The sequence below is a fragment of the Gymnoscopelus braueri genome (assembly GCF_963280865.1).
Source record: "Gymnoscopelus braueri genome assembly, chromosome: 4".
Lineage (NCBI taxonomy): Eukaryota > Metazoa > Chordata > Actinopteri > Myctophiformes > Myctophidae > Gymnoscopelus > Gymnoscopelus braueri.
The window spans coordinates 48,628,406-48,647,975 of record NC_137605.1 but is presented as its reverse complement, the minus strand read 5'-3'; the positions used below and the strand labels follow the sequence as shown (position 1 = coordinate 48,647,975).

At 40.6% G+C, this 19,570-nt stretch overlaps 1 protein-coding gene across 1 annotated transcript; it reads right to left on the bottom strand.

The window, feature by feature from the left end:
- Positions 1-5,963: 5,963 nt before the first annotated feature.
- LOC308083178 (pituitary tumor-transforming gene 1 protein-interacting protein-like) lies at positions 5,964-18,037 on the bottom strand. Its single transcript, XM_080425363.1, has 5 exons — positions 17,740-18,037; positions 17,448-17,494; positions 16,533-16,641; positions 8,827-8,935; positions 5,964-6,083 (listed from the first exon to the last, which is right to left on the bottom strand). Exons 1-5 carry the CDS (start codon positions 17,879-17,881, stop codon positions 6,014-6,016), a joined length of 477 nt encoding a protein of 158 aa, XP_080281489.1. The 5' UTR covers positions 17,882-18,037; the 3' UTR covers positions 5,964-6,013.
- Positions 18,038-19,570: the final 1,533 nt, after the last annotated feature.

Sequence of the window (19,570 nt, the reverse complement as noted above, 5' to 3'; positions counted from 1 at the left end):
CTCTCCCTCTCATCAGCACCACCGGTGACATTTCCTCTTCCCGGCCTGAGCCACTACCCTTCCTACTAAATGGCTGTGCTTTAGCCTTGAGGAAGGGGTTCAGCCCCCGGCCATTCCATCCCAGAGCGCCTCAAAGGTGGACTTAACTCTTTGACTGCCAGAAATCAAATAATTTGCCAAGCCACTGCGGCGTGTGTTTTCACTAACCTTTGAAGAATAATAGAATATTTATCTCCTGTATGATCGATCACCCGATCGCTTTAAAAGATGTATCCGATTTTCATAGAATCGGGGGGATCGCCGCCAGGATCAACTGTTCCATAGTTATTGGCAGTTGAATGTAGGTTGTTTTAGCCAAAAAGCAACAGAAACAGAGAAAAGTCAATTTTTCCCAAATCTAATAACAAGGAAGTGATTTTTTTTTTTTTGGCGATCACGTGATTTGCTGCTGCTTTGCTTCTCTGGAGTAAAATGATGACTCTTAGAACAGTGCCATCTAGTGGAAAATCACTGTAATCTTGCCATTCTCGTCATTGGGAGGCTGCACCTTAGCAAAATATGACGAGAATCTCGTTATTGGCAGTCAAAGAGTTAAGGGAGTAGCGGCGCCTAAAAATATATATATATCTCCGGCTGGAGCCTGACAAAGGTACTTTGCCATGTCAAAGAGTTTTCAACATGCTCCATCAATCCTAGTTAAAGCGTGTGATGTTATTTAAGGTAGGGATTCAGATCGTTTACCCGTCCCCCCCGGCCGGCACACACAGCCAGCCCTGATAGACAGAAACCCATAAACAACAACAACACGGAAGGCGAGCATCTGTCTGCGGCAGCGGCAATGTTTTGAGCCCAGCAGTGAAATATGAGTGGCCCCGCCGTCGTGCCGTCAGGCCGTCGTGCCGTCTTTTCTATGGAGCACAAAGGCACCGTGAGAGGCCGTTTTGTGAGTCGTCGTCGCCTCCTCTTCTCCCGGGGACGTAAATTTACTTTAAGTCTCTCAGCACAAAAAGAGGGGGCTGTGTAAAATCACTGTGGTGTTTTTATTACCAGGTAGTGTGATCTGTGAGCAATCAGGGTAGCTGAGGACATGGTGGAAGGAAGCGGGAGGGAGTGCTGCTCTGCCTGCCATCTGTCCTCCCCTGTGCGCTGTGTGTGTGCGGTGTGTGTGTGCGGTGTGTGTGTGTGTGTGTGTGTGTGTGTGTGTGTGTGTAGATATTAGTCTAATAAGAATATATCTAATAAGAGATGAGACCAGTGCTGGGAAGTAATCAAGTACATTTACTCAAGTAACGTGCTTATACGTTTTAAGTACAATGTTGAGGCACTTTTACTTTACTTGAGTAATTTATTGTTATTGTTTTTGAAACTACCCCACTACATCTGAGAGGCAAATATTGAACAAATATTGAGAGGTAAATATTGAACTATATTGTGTTATTGGTCATTTGTTCCAAGTAAAAAAAAACTATCTGTGTACTTCTTCCACCACTGGATGAGATAGAGAGACAGAGACAGATGGTTCAGTAGCTAGACTATACTGTAGCTACAGGAAGAGCCAGCCAGGGCCGGGAGGGATCACAGTAAAAGTGAAGACTTCAAGGAAGGAAGTCATTAGAGTCCAAACTTCCCCAAGCACAGAGAGAGCAGAGCACTCGCTTTTTTCTTCAAGCAGAGAATGAGCCCATCAGCGCTCTGGGGCCATTTCTACCAGGACACCACTTTGTGAGGAGAGCCAGCCAGCAAACTGGCTATGAAGCAGAGCAGAGAGAGAGAGAGAGGGCTGGGACTGGTCTGCGGCAGTGGAGGAGTGGTTAGTGTGGGGAGCTGCTGATGTTTCCTCCAGACTGCTCCAGCTGGGGCTCAGATGACGACGGGAGGGCTTATGCTGCGTTCACACTGGCAGCCTCAAAGATACAGGCTACCGTTATTTTTTCAATGGAAGCCAGCAGACATGAAGATACAAAGATACGTCCGACGTTTGTAGCTGCTACAAAATATACAAAAAAGTCGAGCTGGCTTCAACTTCAGCTGCAAAGCTACAAATATGCTGTGTAGCTGTGTATCTGCCAGTGTGAACCATAGACATATAAAGGTAGACGCCTCCTCTGGCTCTGAAGCGTCTGTATGGCGGACGCGCTTCCGCTTCTGGGGGGGCAGCAGGAAATTTCCGTGTGCGTCACAGAAGGGGGCGTTCAGTAGGCCAATCAGAGGCAGGTGGGGGCGGGACAACTAGATTCTGACAAGTCCTGGAAAAGACGCGCTGTGGTTGGCCAGTAGTCAACACGCTGTGATTGGCCAGTGCCCGTTTCCCCCGGAAATATGACGGCCACCATACCAAACAGGTCGCTCCAACGAACTGCAGAGGCCAATGAGGTATCTAGGTTTCTATATCTATGGTGTGAACGCAGTGTTATGTTGCATTAACACTGACAGCTACGGCCTGGGCATAGCGGCCTGACAGCGCGTCGCGGGTTCGAGTCCCGATCGCGACAGCCTTTGCTGCGTGTCACTCCCCATCTCTCTCCCCATTTCCTGTCAGTCTACTGTCCTATAAATAATGGCATAAAAGCCCAAAAACAAATCTGGGGAAAAAAAAACACGAACAAAAACACTGGCAGCTACAAAGACACAAAGCGAGGCAGAGTATCTGTCACCCAGTCACTGTTGAAGTGTTGAGCTACACACTCGTTGACGTCAAGCATGCGTCCGACGAGCGAGAAAAATATAAAAGGAATATATAAAGCCAGAGGTTAACACATTCCATGCCAGAGTTTAATATCATAATGTACTCACCCCACTGCCAACGATTTATTTTTAGTTTTTTTCACCTTGCCACAGACCTCACTAAATACCTTATGATCGCGTGTTCAACTGTTTGTAGACACACAGGGTAGTTGTGTGAGTGGCCCAGAGAGCGACATTCCATTTTGCAGTAGTAGCAGTTTCTAAAACCCGTTTTAAACAGCGTTCAGCGCGGAGAAAAACAACACCGAGATAATGACGACGGCAGATGGGAACGAAAATCTTCGATTGACGTCATTTCCGTATCCGGGTGTGCTACAATGAAATGTGCCACTGCGAGAGAGTGCTACAATGAAATGTGTCACTTCGAGAAAAAAATCAAAATTAAATACCACTTCACGTAGGCTATACGATTGGCACGCTGCAGCTTTATTTAGGTTCGCGTAGAACTACGCGATTGGCATGCAATGTGTTAAAAAGAACAGAAATCATTAGTTTTCCCTCCCATTACAATCAGGAATTGTGTGGAGAGGTGAGCGGAAACGGTTAAACAACACTTGGGTGGTTGTGTAGCATTGCAGCTGCAGTTGAAGCCAGCTCAACTTGGATTGTAGCTTTGTAGTTTTTGTAGCTAGCTACAAACATCAGGCGTCTCTTTGTAATCTTCATGTTGCCGGCTTCCATTGAAAATCATATAGCCTGTAGCTTTCAGTGTGGACGCAGCATTTAGAGCTCTACTGCACTGGGTCTACTCTCTGGAGAGGGCTAGGCACTGGACTCTAGAGAGGATGTATCCCCCCCCCCACATTATGGGACCCTGGATCCTGCTCCAGCAGTGCTCTGGACGTCCCGTTTGGAAAGGCGAACTGCGTCTAATGTAGGTCAACGCACCGCTAACGCTAACCGGGGACTAAAGTTGAAGTTAGATCATGTGCGGGTCTGGGGCCTATGCTCCCTGGCACATGAAGGCAGTGGTGTAAAGTAACACTAAGTACAATTTTGAGGTATTTTTTACTTTACTGGAGTATTTCCAATTTTCAGTACTTTCATTTGTACTCCAAGCTACATCTCAGAAAAAAACTTGTGAAATGGGACATTCTGCATAATGAGTACTTTCTACTTTTGGTACTTTAAGTCCATTTTGATACCAATACTTCTGTACTTTTACTCAAGTAAATTTTTAACTCATTCACTGCCAGAATAAAAAAATAATGTAACGTTCTTGTCAGTGAATGAGTTAATTCCGGACTTTAACTAACAGCGCACTTCTACATTGCAGTATTGATACTTTTACTTAAGTACAAAATGTGAGTACTTTTTCCACCACTGCATGAAGGGAAGACTAGGATTCAGCACTTCTCCTCTTCTACTCTCCCTCTCTTACTCACACACACACACACACACACACACACACACACACACACACACACACACCCCCCCCCCGTGGAAGCCAGAGCTCCAATACACTCGGCACCGCCAGCAGTGATAAGACACAGTTACTGACTATCTTCCTGCATGAGTGCCCACGTTTAACAACACATTTACTAGGGGACTGTCCTTGGAGGATGGAGGGAGGCCTGGGAGAGTGCAGGGCACTGAGTACACAAAGACGAGGTTGAAAACATATATGTTATTTATGTTGCACGGCCCCCTGCAGTGGAGCTCCAATACACACTGTAGGATTCACAGAGCACAGGGACCCTGGCTAGTGGCTAGGGAAGCCCAGTGATGGAAGAAATACTCCACTTAAACCCTAGGGCCTATATTCTGGGGGTAACATTAGCCAAAAATAGAGATCTACAAGCTCACAACACATTGTGAGCTTGTAGATCCCCTAAGACTACAGGGATTTAAGTGGTTAGGAAAAAGTAGCAATACCAATATAAAAATATTCGTCCTCTATTAAAAATGCACTTTTTACTTGAGTAAAAGTACAGAAGTATTGGAAACAAAATATACTTACAGTACCAAGGTAAAAGGTGCTCAAGTTTTTTTTCTTTCTAAAATAGCCGATCTACAAGCTCACAATGCATTGTGAGCTTGTAGATCGGCTGTTTTAGAAAAGCCAAGTATAAAATAGGAATTAAGAGGTTACTGTATGTTTTGTAATAATAATCTAAATCTGCAAAGTAAACTAAAGTTTTCAAATAATTGCGGTAGCATAAAAAGCACAATAATTTGCTGTAGTGGAGCATCAAGTACCAAAAGAAATACACTCAAGTACAGTAAAAGCACCTCAAAAGTGTACTTGTGCTTGGAGTAAATGTACTTAGTTACTTTCCACCACTGTCATACACACACACACACACTGTATGATTCACAGTCAGAGCGCTGGTGGAACTCTGGCCTGCGGAAGAAGGACTTTCTTGGACAGTGACTTGGTACTTGCACAGGATGTGGGCCTGTCTATTTACGAGCTCATTACCAGCATGCAGCTGCTCAGCCTTGGCTATACAGTGTGTGTGTGTGTGTGTGTGTGTGTGTGTGTGTGTGTGTGTGTGTGTGTGTGTGAGTGAGAGTTGTGTACGAGTTGAGGGAAGGACCAGTGAAGTTCCTCCTTTGGGAAACAAACTGTTCAGCTCTGCAGCGCTGCAGGCATTGCAGCACATCGCAGCCAACTGCATGAGTCCCCCCATTCCCCAACACACAACAAAGGCTCCTTTTGTGTAACATTATTACCAACCGTTTCCTTGTAGAATAGAACCCCCCCTCCCCCCCCCTCCTTTTACTGACTGTGGTCCCTTCATTCATTTACTTATTCTTAATCTTATCTTTACTGTTGATCGCAAGAGCATCTTGGCTGCTATTGTTGCGTACTGATAACGACGTTTAACCCATTCAGTCCGGGGACGCATCTGTGTCATTTTTATGATTTGGGCTATTCAAAAATAGCAGATACACAAGCTCATAGCACCGAGTGCCGCGCTACGAGCTTGTAGATCTGCTATTTTTGAAAAAATAGCAGATCTTTGAAAAAATATTCTTTTCCAGGGACCCCCAGAAGATTTGAGTTAAAGATGTCCGCTTGAATTAATATATATATATATATATATATATATATATATTCAAAGATTTGCTAAATGTTTAAGATTTTTCAAAAATAGCAAAGCTCATAGTGCGGCACTCGGTGCGGCGCTATGAGCTTGTACATCTGCTATTTTTGAATAGCTAATGTATTCGGATGAAATAGTTACACAAGATGCGTTCCCGGTTTGAATGGGTTAAGCTATGCGAAGTAAAACTAACAACACTGCAGAAAGTAAAGAGGTCCTTACCGTTCGTCGGATCGTTGTCTGATCTCCTCTCTCCTCCTGCTAAACCTCTCGTCGTCTCTGTCAGGCCTGGAAACACAAAGACACAGACAGAACCACAGACAGACAGACAGACAGAGACACAGTGAAAACCACAGGAGGAGCAAAACGTAAACAGACCATACACATGTGAAAACATGGTTCCAGCCACAACAGAGAAACATAAAATATTGATCCATCAACGTACCTGACTCACCTGGATTTTCTCTTCAAAACTGGTTGACGACTGAACAAGTTTACACAATATCCTACCCACCACCTCAACCCATATTCTGTGTTCCCCTGTGCGGATTACTTTCCTTTGTGGATCTACCACTGTGGTTCTCAACCAGTGGTCCGGGGACCACCAGTGGTCCTTGAGGGGGTTCCAGGGGGTCCCCAGCAAAAGGTGTTAATACATTTTCACCCATTTATCCATATTGTATACGTTGGCTATTAAAAAATAGCAGATATACAAGCTCACAGCACGTCACTTCGTTCTGCGCTGCGAGCTTGTAGATCTGCTATTTTTGAACATTTTTGAAAAATCTTTTAAGTGTTTGAAGAATTTTGTAGAATTTAGCATTTGTTTTACATAAATCTTCTCTTCTGGGGGTCCCTGACACAAAACATTTTCAGATGGGGCTCCACAGCCAAATATTTATCAATTTAGGGGTCCTTGGCATGAAAAAGGTTGAAAACCACTTGTCTACCATGTGGATTTTACCAGTGGAGTTTTCACCTCATGCCGACTACCTTTCTATGTTGCTACTTTTTACACCTTATGTATTTTCTTTCTCCACAATTTAGTTGTTATGCCAATTGATTCCTCCCCACACACACATTTCTGTGTTTTCACTGCTGTTGTATACTACTGACTCACCTACCTAGCAGTGAGGAGCCCCCACCTGGAGTGGTGGGTACTGGGTAACTACTTTACCACTATGCCACAGCGTACATACCTTCTTCTTTTTTATGCGCACGTACAAGGGTACATATTTGTACATATCTTTTATATTTGTCTTTGACCTCTTTCTTTCAAGTTTTTTCTCCTTGCTCTCCCTCTCTTTTCACCCTGAAAGTGGGTAAACGAATGCTCTTGAACGTAAAGTGTGAGATTCTGCAAAAGACACGGCGAGAGAAGGCCATGTTCCAAAACTGGTTTGAATCCTTTTCTGGGAATTTGAACTCACAATGCCTGGCTGCGAGAAAACAACAACCACAACCACATGTCAGGGTCTGACTTGATCTTTTTAAATGGGTTTTCTGTGTGTGTGTGTGTGCAGTACAGTATTAAATAGCTATACATTCTGAAAGTACTCATTGCTGTCTTGTAGAGTGTTAGTTCAGTAACAGAAGTCTCCATGTCTCTCCAGCTCTTCATTAAAACAGAAAATTAATTTTCAGTACGGGATACCAACTTCATCCAGTCAGGAGACAGAACTCACACAGGATACAGATTAAACTAGAAAATAAGTCTCCGCCAGCAGACCCGTGCTATTTTAATAGCACGGGTCGTCTTGGTAGAACGGGTCGTCTTGGTAGAATGCACGTGGTTTTTGGTGTTCTGCAGGGGCGACTGAATATGTAGTGTCTGCATCTAAAAAATGTTCTTCTTGAAGCAATGTGTCATATGGGAGTCCTCGTAACAGTTTCAGCAGTTGATTGGTGTGTTTGATCTATGTCAGTTTTCTCTAGTGCTACATAATGTATTTGATCAAGGTGGCCAATTGTTACAGTATTAAGACTTCGGCCTTGTTGTGGGATCAATTCAACTCTATAGTCCTCTTCTGTGTTACTGTTGTAGATGAGTATGCTTTCTTAGCTTTGGCCTTCTGCGCCTTTGCTTGACCAATGTTAGGTGTTCTCAGAGGAACACACACACGCACGGACGGGTGATTTGTACTGGAAGGACTGATTGATCCTGTCTTACCTCACTTCAAATAACATGAGTGGCTATTTGAAGTGACACACCTATTTATAGGATTTTATTTCGTCATGCGTCCCTCTAGCCAATCAAAGGCATTGGTGTCAACATATTGACACGTATCACGTGGAGCTTGACCAATGTTAGCTTGGCTAGGGGCCATGCTAACACACGGCGGGACGAAGCGAAAACATACTCTCCACCTCCGGCGGAGACAACAAGTTAAATTGGTAGTGATGACACAAAGAAATTATCAGATAAATTTGGAACTGGAACACATAACAATTAAGCTGATAAATGGGTACTCTCTCCTGATTGGCGGAAATTGGCAACCCACCTGAAAATGTATTTTCTATTTATTAAAGAGAGACGGGGAGACCCCGGTTACTAAACAAACACTCTATAGCAATGATTACAATCACAATATAGTGCTTTAACCTTTTATCAAAAGTATTGTCGTTTTAACCAAAACATATCACTCACCCTGCCTTTAAGACCTGTCCAGTTAGGACAGGTGATTGAGCGGTACGAGTCTGACGCACCTTACAGGACTGTCAGTCAGTGACAGGCCAGCAGCATGCAGACTGACTGACGTGACATTTTTCAACAAAACGCTGAGATATATGGGGCCGTATTTGAGGATGTTTCAAGACAATCACTGTTCCATGGAATATGGATCTCAACGGCTGGGGTATAAAGGCAGAGGCTACTCAACTGGAAGCAAGTAAACAGTTGAGATAGGATGTAGCCTTCTGTGTGCGTGTGAATACTGCCAATCAATAGTGTAATTGCGACCAATCAATGCGTCGCAGCAGCATCAGTGCCATATAAGGCCGTTTCTTCCTTAAATGGACGTGCGGTACGTACCCTGGCTGGCGCCTCTTGCAGCAACAGCAGCAGCAGCAGCACACGGTGATGCTGATGAGGATGGTCCCGCCCACCACTGCCATGGCGATGAGCAGAGCTTCGAAGTTCACTGGAAACAACAGACCATAATAACAACCCATTAATACATTGCCTGCCAAGGACGTAAGCACACCTCCTTTTAAATAAAACACTTGCCTGCCAAGGACGTAAACATACGTCTTTTTTTTTTTATTCCACAAGAGGGCGCTCTAACAACTTAGGAATGATCCCTCGACGCTCAGAGAAGGAATGGACGGATGTGACGTCATCCGGTGCCGAGCTATGAGCTTGTACATCTGCTATTTTTGAACAGCAAAAGAAATCTAGAATGACACAGATGCGTTCCCGGATTGAATGGGATAATAACAGAACATGACATGATGAACATCTGTCGTGATCACTGGTCACAAGAATTAATCTCTGGGGTAAAAACATGTCGACACTGGCTGGCAGTGGTGGAAAGTAACTAAGTATATTTACTCTCGTGCTGTACACGAGTACAATTGGTGTGCTTTGACTTTACTTAAATTTTTTGATACTTTGTACTTCCACAATATCTCATCTGAGAGGCAAAGTTTTTACTTGTAGATGGGCTATTTTTGAAAGAGTTCAGTTTGAACTTTTACTTGGGTGCAGTAAGTATATTTTGATGCCAATACTTTTGTACTAAAAGTCAAATTCAAATTTGTACAAATTTGTACTAATCAAGTCAAATTTTTAATACAAGACTTTTACTTTTAACATAATGTCTTTATATTGCGGTATTGCTACCTTTATTTCGTTTTTTTTTTTTTTAAACTACTTCTTCCACCACTGCTTGTTGGTTGCTTCAGATACGGATATCAGGATGACATTTCCAGTTAGAATACTTTTGCCCTCGTTTCAGAGGGAAAAAGAATAGAAAAAAGGACACATTTGGAGATTGTGGAGACAAAAACTGCTAGATGAATCCTAGGTCCCCTTTTCATAGAATACCATTTTATACAACAGTTTGGCAATGCTGCCACCTGCTGGCACTTTAACACAATTACTACTGCACAGTAATGAAACTACACAAGACTCCACTTCCAGGTAAATCAAATCCCAACCCAGGATGTATTCAAGTCTTGAATACGTCCTGGGTCTTGAATTTCAAGGACTGCATCACAAGGCTATACCTACAGTATGGATACCTTGTATCTATGCCCCAAACCATTCCTTAGCAGCATACTGTGGTACAGTAGCACTGCTTGTCCAATGTCATACTATGGTCTAAGTGTATATTCTAGTAACCACTTAACATTGAGACCTGAAGCCGATTCTACAAAATGTCTTCTAAATCCTAACAGTATTCTGGAAAAAAAAACGTATGTTTCTATATCAGTGGTTCTCAAACTTTTTCATGTCAAGGACCCCAAAATTATATGTATTTGGCCACGGACCCCCATCTCAAAATATTTTGTTCCAGGGACCCCCCAGAAGCAAAGATTTGAGTTACAAATGTTCGCTTTAAAACAATGTATATTCCAAGATTTGCACACATTTATACGATTTTTCAAAAATAGCAGATCTACAAGCTCGTAGCGCGGCACTCGGTGCCGCACTATGAGCTTGTATATCTGCTATTTTGAATAGCCAAACGTGTAAAAGATGGGTTTTCCTTTTCCTCTTCTCTCTTTTTTACACCAATTATCCGATCTACAGTCTCACAGTGCGTTTCATTGTGACGCGTAGTGAGCTTGTAGATAAGATATTCTATTTCCGTATGTTTGCCTATGTATGTTTAACATGCCCAGCTAGCGGGTTCATATCATTCCACTATGAGCCGTGAGTCATGTCTGTCCTGTACTGGCATGAGGAGGTCCTGGGTTAATCGTAGCTCAATGCCCCCAATTAGTAAATAACTTACTTGGCAATCAATTGGTTTTGAGTTATGTGACTAGACTGTCTAAGCGCAGTCGGCTTAGCGTTGGAGGGTGAGATCAGACAGAGTGCTGATCACAGGCTCCAACAGCAGATCCAGCCAGTAAGGGATTCTATTTTTAATCAGCCACTGGAGGGGGCCTGTATGTCTGACAACAATCACCACGCACTACTTAAAATGTACAGTAGGACCTTATGTACATAACAGTAAGCAAAGTTTGCAAAAATCCTATACATTTTGTAAACAGTGGTGGAAATAGTACTACATTTTTTTTACCTTAAGTAAAAGTATCAATACTGCAATATAAAAATACTCTGTTACAAGTGATAGTCCAGAATTCAAAATGTACTTGAGTAAAAGTACAACAGTATTGGCATCAAAATGTGAAGTACCAAAAGTAAAAGCACTCATTATGCAGAATGTCCCATCACCCAGTTTTCAAATGTATAACAAAAATTCAGTCACTGGCTTCTCCTCATTCGGGTAGCTTCGGGTTTTCATTTTCAGGCCCAAATAATGAATAATTTTGGCCGAAAAGGGGGGACATTTTAAATGTGGTCCTGCAAAGCCCTGTGATTAAGAGCTATACAAATGAATGTGATTTGTAATGACAATTTGTTCAGCCTGTGACTTGTACTTGTGACAGTGTTATAATGCGGCGACAAAAACCTTAGTAGCCGTTAAATTGAAACAATCACTATACAAAGACTGAACACATTTAGCATTTCTCTGAACTAACTGTCTATACATTATCTCAACAAAATTGCATCTCAATATTATTGCAGGGGCGATCTTAAGCATCCACACAAATCTTATTATTATAGAAATTGTATTGAAAGTATAGTTGTTTTGTATGTACTTGTATTGGTGTAAATGTATGTATGGTGTGCGTATGCATGTATGTATGTACGTACATGTATGTATTGGTTGTATGTATGTATGTATGTATGTATGGATGTAAGGATGTATATATGGATGGATTTTGTATGCATGATGTATGTATATAGTAAGCGTATACAGTATATATCACATATCACGGAAGTATTTACTGTAGGTAGAAGTGGACCAGCATGGAAGCTTGTGTGATATTTATTATTGATGATGAAGGGGTGGGAGCAATAAGTTATGCTTCTTCTCACTCCTTTTCGAATATGCATTTTCTGTTAATCTGTTAATCAGAATTAATTGCTTTCATTTGTTATATTGTTTTTTTTTAAAGTTGCCATATTCGAAATAAACTTTTTAATCAATCAATAAAAGTCTGAGTGAAAATAAACCTTCATAACTATTAGAAAACCTAGATAAGATAGATAAGAGGTTTTGTATAGACCATTTCTCAAGAGGTAGGTGTGGCAGATTGCGTTTTGATTGGTTTCTCTCTGACTCCGCCTATGGCAAACAATCTCAACAGTCACACACAGCAGTGGCTACTCTTCTTCTTCTTTTTTATGTATGCAAAAATCGCTGGCAGTGGATGATTTATTTATTCTGGCAGTGAATTAATTAATAAGATGTTCTCCCCTTTCCTGCCTCTTCTCCTCGTCATCATGCCTAATTTTTCCTCTTATCAATTATGCGCGACTCCTGTCTCTCCCTTTCTCCTTCCTTGACTACATCCTGGTCTCTGCTCTCCTGAACTGACCTCCTCCCATTTATTATAACAGTAATAATACTGAATGCGCTTTTCAAAACATGGGATAAAAACAGTGCCAAAGGATAAAAGCATATGACATACTATGACGTACAGTATACACACACAGTAAATCCTTAGTGTTACTGCAGAGTTCAATCACATCAGCTGATGGCATAATGTTCCTCTTTCATACAATCATTCAGTGGTGGAAAAAGTACTCAAATGTTTTACTTAAGTAAAAGTATCAATAATGCAATGTAGAAATACTCTGTTACAAGTCCAGGATTCAAAATGTACTTATGTACTTAAAGTACCAAAAGCAGAAAGTACTTATTATGCAGAATGTCCAATTTCAGAAGTTTTCAAATGTATAAAATGTTAAAAATCTTTTGAAAATAGCAGATGCCACGCATTGTGAGCTTGTAGATCGGTCATTTTCAAATGGCCAAAATGCATATAGGGCTGAAGTGGTTAATGTAGGTTTTGCAATAATAATCAAAATCTAGTTACTAATTTAGTTACGAAGTAACTAGTAACTAATGTTTTCAAATAATTGTAGTGGAGTAAAAGTATAATATTTGCCTCTGAGATGTAGTGGAGTAGAAGTAAAAGTATTGGAAATACTCCAGTAAAGTAAAAAAAATACCTTAAAATGTAACTAAAGTACAGTACTTGAGTACATGTACTTAGTTACTTTACACCACTGCTGCACAGTTAAATCACATCAGCTGATGGCATAATGTTCCTCTTTCATACAGTCATCCAGTAACTTTGCAAGATGTGTCCATTGTTTCTTCTCATGTTTTCTTCTTATCATAAATCATATAACGAAAAAATAAAAATAAAAAGAGTAGCCACTGCTGTGTGTGACTGTTGAGATTGTTTCACCTACATCTTGAGTCACCTACATCTTGAGAAATGGTCTAAACAAAACCTCTTTATCTAGGTTTTCTAATAGTTATGAAGGTTTATTTTCACTCAGATTTGTGTGGATGCTTAATAAGACACTCCAAATTGATACAGCCTATGCATTTTTTGTCTTTCAAGTCTAATTTACAGAGGTTTCAAGTATTTCTCATGCACTTTATGACTGATCAAGAGCTATTACACCATAAACCTTTCTAACACAGATAACCTTGCCCCATTTCAAACACCAAAGATAACAAAGGAAAAAACACAAGTTGGCTTGTCTGGTCCGGGCCTACATGAAGACCTACTGTAGCAAAATGCTCTAGGATAAATACTGTAGGAGAGATATATTTACAATGTAAACAGGCATTTTTAAAGTTTTTGAGACATACTGTAGACACAGCTTGCCTTTTGTCTGATGAACTGCAGGCACTACTAATAAACGTCATGTAGCAGAAATAAATACATTTGCTCTGGGAGCCATTTCTAGTGTGCAGACTTGACTTCTTCATTCAGTGTTGTTCAATGTTTGGATGTGCGTGTGCGTGTACGTGTGCGTGTGCGTGTGCGTGCGTGTTTGTGTGTATAGTGTATATAGAGAGACAGCATTACCCTGCAGCGTGCCACTAAACTTCATTTGAGGCTGCATTTGAGGTATGATTTTATTTGTGGACCTCAAAACGTTTTGGACACTGACAAGGAAGTTAAGCCTCAAGCAACAAGTCAAAGTTCAATAAAAGTTGATCTTTGATCCACAAACCAACTTTTTATAATATAGGTTAAGCACTATGCTGTGATTGGCGAAAACGTATTGTACAAAGACAGGACTATTGAACGGGCGACTTGCAAGCCACATCCGGCTGTATAACAATTTTAAGTGGCCCTTTGATCAATTCTGAACATTAGTTTAAAGTAAATGAATGTACAAAAAATACTCAGGTGTTTAATATGAAAATGCGTTGTTGTTCAGTATTCTTTGATAGGAGAATCTTTTTTCCTGAACGCCAGCCTATTAAATGTTGTCACTGAATACCTCCACATAACGTTACCCGTTTCTAGTTTGAGCCAATCTTGCTGCCAACATCTGGCCGCAACCTGGCACCGCAACACGTCTCCTGCCTCAGTCACTAGCTAGCTTATTTAACAAGATTAGTAAATAACGTTAGCACATTTCTATTTATCAGTGTGTTTACAGAAGCACAGGATAACATTTGGCCAAAAGGCATTGTTATCTATGGAAAAACAAGAGAAGAGAAGTAGGAAATGAAAACCGCTGGTTAAAAACATGAGTGGAAGGACAAATACATGTTTGTTCAAATCGAGGTTGGGAATGTGATTTGCCTGCTTGGTACAAGGAACAACGAAATTATAAAACTATAAAAGGTTCTGAAAGGCATCACAAACAGTAAGCACAGTCTTCTTCTCAAAAGAAAATAATAAAACTTTTTTTTTTTTCAAAAGGTCATTGGCATGACATAAGCACCGTCTCAAAAGGAAATAGTTTATTTTCACTTCTGATTTGAGTGCAAGCTAAATTCTCTATTTCCCCAAACGGTATGACTATACTCATAATCCACAAAGATCACTCCTGTGTCGTCGGTTTTCAGATAAATCAAAAGCAAACTTTGGCCTGAGATGTGATGACTTCAATCTCTCACAGAGGCGATGCAGTTTGTTACGGACCCGTTATCTACCAATGCATGGACACACTTCTCTACTGAGGGTAAACATGTGCTGACAGGGGGTCCCCTCCAGTTACGTTTATTTGTCCCCCCCATTATTTACCCAGGGTAGTAGCTGAGCACAAAAGCTCATTTTCAGCAACGACCCTGCACATAAGACAGACACACACATTAAACCTGGAAGCTGACCAGTACAACCACAGTCTTATACTGTTTGCCACTAAGCAGCTCGGGGTTCTGTGCCTTGCTCAAGGGCACTTCAGCTGTGTTGGGGAGGGGCGAGTGGTTGCCATTCACTCACCCACCGCTGCCCCAAGTGGTGTTAGTATTGACGCTGACAACTGTAGAACTGGTCGACAAGCATCAGTTTATCTTGGAGAGGAACAAGTTATTTTAGACTGAGCATACTGTCAAATAATTTCAATTAAAAAACATGTCAGCTTTGGTGTTATACTTTCGAACAATGTTTAGATCAACATACACATGACAATCCAGATTCTCTCACACAAATGCAATAAAAACTAATGCTACAGTCAAACCTGAATCTGCCTATGTGCCTTTTTCTTCTCTTTCACAATGTAAAAAGTGGAAGTGTATCAACATGTTGCAGATCAACAATGTTCAGGCATGCAAACAGCCCCGAGGTGAAAAAGGTGACAACATGTTGTTTTCTTTCGGGTCAGGTGTCACACAATTGCCCTATTTGGGTTCAAAAAGGTGACTGTAGCTGAAAAGTGACACTTTTGCATGTCTGAATGTTACAGACATACAAATGTGTTCCATTATTTACAAAAAGGTGATGCAATTTTTACTTCCATTGTTAGTTACTATTGTTAGTTAGTTAGTATTGTCAAGTACTATATTATGTACTGTTTATATTGAAACAGTATTGGTGCAATGTTATTTAATGTAAGTGATCTGTACTTAATAATTTAAATTTTATTTTTCAAATCTAGCCCCCTTAAGAATATAGTAGAGTAGCCCTGACCTGAATTTTTGGTGAACCCAGTAAGTCATAACTCAAAACATTAAATACCACAAGTGACCCACTTTTTGGAACATGAAGTAAGTAAGTTAAGTGAAGAAAGTAAGTAAGTAGGTCGGAGTGGCTTATTGTCGGTATATCAGTGGAGCTACCAGGGTGTCTAAACCAGGAAGATGGATTGCTGAAGTAGTGTGCAACACCTACTATCAGCTGAGCTCCCAGTACTTACAACACGTCTTTCCCAAGCCATGCTAAACATACACGAGTTGACAGTGTCCGATATCGGACGATTAAAGGCGAGCACTTTAAACGACTGGATACGGTAATTGATCAACAATGACTAACAAACTATTGGGCTGACAAAACCAGTGGTTCTCAAAGTGGGGTCCAGGGAACCAAAATCTTTTCAGATGGGGGTCCATGGCCAAATACATCAATTGGGGGTCCTTCATGAAAATGTTTGAGAACCACTGGAACGAAACAACGTTGTTTCAAGTGTCGGACAAAGGAATGACACATGAGTTTTTTGACTTGTTTTCATGTTTAAAAACTCACCCCAACACACCCCCCATCGGGCCTGGGACAGCTGGCACACAGAGGGAGGAGGCAGAAGGTAGCTCACAGGGTAGTCTGTGCACGTGTTGTTGGTAAAACACCACAGGCACTGCATACAAACAAACACAACATTTTAAAAACCTTCTATTTCAGAAGGCACTGCATTAGGGCTGCCAGCTACCTGAAATTTCTAAGAAAAATAAGGGACGCCCAGAAACATATTTTTGTATATTATATTAACCACTTGACCACCTTTGCCTGTACTACTAATGTACTGTTAATAATCGTGTTAATACAATATTCAATCAATCAATAGTACATGCATATCAGCTGTTTGAACTCTCAAGTCGCAAGATGTGTGTCATGTGTGACTTGTGAGTGACGTGATGTGTGTGTGACTGATTCCCCAAAATAAGAAACAATGTGTGTCCCTTATCAGTTCAATAACATGTCTTTTAGTTTCCATTTCCAAATAAGGGACGATTCCTTATTTCACACTTCATTCAAACACTTTTTAAAACTTATTTCAGTAGGCACTGCAATGACTGCATACACATACATTGAAAAATAAAACTTTCTATTTCAGTAGGCACTGTAAACAGTACAAATATAACATTTGTAAACCTATTTCAGTAGGCACTGCATACAAACACACCTACACAGTAACATCCACAGTGTTAATTTATCCATTTGTAATTCTGAGGGTGTACTAGCGATGGATCAAGACTATCAGATGTATTTATTTATCCATTTTGACATTTGCATATCTGAAAGTAAATGTCAGACTCAATCAAATACATCCATGATAGTCTTGATCCAAGGCTGAGGGTGTACCAAATGATCTGAGTTTAATCAATGAAGTTGACAGTGTAATCTTTAACTTTTTCAGACAGATGTTTATGTAAACAGTCTTACCTTGGCGCTTCGTACACATTTGTCACAAGCCGTGTAGGAAGTACAGGCTGAAAACACAGAGGAATACAATTACTAATGAATCATAAATATAATCATAATCATCATCAGACATAATAATCATGTTTTACACCTGACATCACAGCTCGAGCAGTGACGCATTTACAGTAAAGTTCACACAGCAGGTACAGTAGGTCAAGTTATTAATAATATCAGACATAAATCAACGATTTATGTGGATATTAGTGCATACAACATATGCATAAATATTTAGGCGTTTATTATTAATTCTTACGTGGTGGAGGTGGTGGTGGTTTAGTTGTGGTACTAGTTTGACATTCCACTTGGCTAATGAAGCTACAAACAACGACGACGAGAACGACCAAACAATTAAACGACGACATTCTTCTCCTGTCAACAGTCATAATGTTCTCCATTATTATTAATATTAAAAATAATACATAATAATAATAAAACAACAGCGAAGCGTGTGAACTGTACAACTATTATTATACTGTCTTGTCTGTTGCTGTTTGGCTTCCGTTTTCCTTTCTTGGTAAAAAGCGTCGATTCGTTTATGTTTCGTCGTCAGGACGGAGTCGCGCAACGAACATCGCCAATCTACAAACCCACAAGGCGTCACGTCCACGACGCCTTGTGGGCTTGTAGATCTGCGACGTTCGACGCCAGCACGTGACGCGAGTGTTGTGGTGATTTCCAGCCCTGCTTGTCACTGTCAGTGTTGCCAGATTTTGTGAGAGAAATAAGCAGCCAGGGTCTATGAAAACAAGCCCAAAAGAAGCAACTATATAGGCGGCAGGCCATTATGATTTATGAGCACTTTAAATCTATGCATCGGCTATTTGAAATGTGACGCGTTGTGAGCTTGTAGATCGGCTATTGTCAAACACTTTTGCAATAAAATGTGGAATATTTGGAATATTTTGTTTAACATTCTAACAACAGAAATGCTCCCTGGCTGTGGCACAAAACATGTTCCATGAAAATATTTGAGAACCACTGGTATAAAAAATAATTACAAAAATTGTGAAACAAGCCTAAATAAGCAACTACAAAAAAGCCCCAAAAACCGCAACCCGCAACAACCAATAGTCCATGAGCCAGACAAGATTTCATTATCGAAAGAGTGGGCAAAACCATACCTATATTAAATTGTTCATAGGGTCAATACGAGTAAATAAATATATGATAACCACTCCACAGGAGCAGCTTTTTCATGGTTATCACACATTTTGTTATTTTCCCCATACGTACATGACAGGTGAAAAAATGACAAAATTTAAAAAAGAGTTATCATAATGAAACTTCCTGAGATGATTACTTACATGAAGACAATGATTTAACGTATTACAAGTTTTCTGAAATTGTATATTTAAATATGCTAATTAGGCATTACGAAAATATGCCCGAATTTGTATTTGTAACTTTCCAGAATCAACATTGGAACATTGGACAAAGCCAGAGTGAACATTCTTATTTCATTTTGTTAAGATGTTGGAGTCAAAGGTTTTTAACGAGGGAATATTCAATATCTGGCTCAATTTTGGGGCTCTGGCTCATGGATTAAATGCCTAATTTGCATATTTAAATATACAATTTCAGAAAACTTGTAATACGATAAATCATTGTCTTCATGCAAGTAATCAACTCAGGAAGTTTCATTATGATATATATTTTTTAAATTTAGTAATTTTTTCACCTGTCATGTACGTATGGGGAAAATAACAAAATGTGTGATAACTATGAAAAAGCTGCTCCTGTGGAAAGGTTATCATATATTTATTTACTCGTATTGACCCTATGAACAATTTAATATAGGTTTGGTTTTGCCCACTCTTTCGATAATCATTGCTCAATTTTGGGGCTCTGGCTCATGGACTAATAGTTACGAGCAACTGTACAGAAAAACAAGCCCAGAGTCGCTTATAATAAGCAGTTATGGCAACGCTGCTGCTTGTTTTGCTTCCTGGTGGATGACTGGTGGATGATCTTGTGCTTTTCCACTGGTTTGTATTGGCCCGGACAGCGCGAGCGGGCGGGGTGCGTTGTATTCAGAGTTAAACTATAATGTTTTATATTATGATACGTTTAATGATTAATGTGCT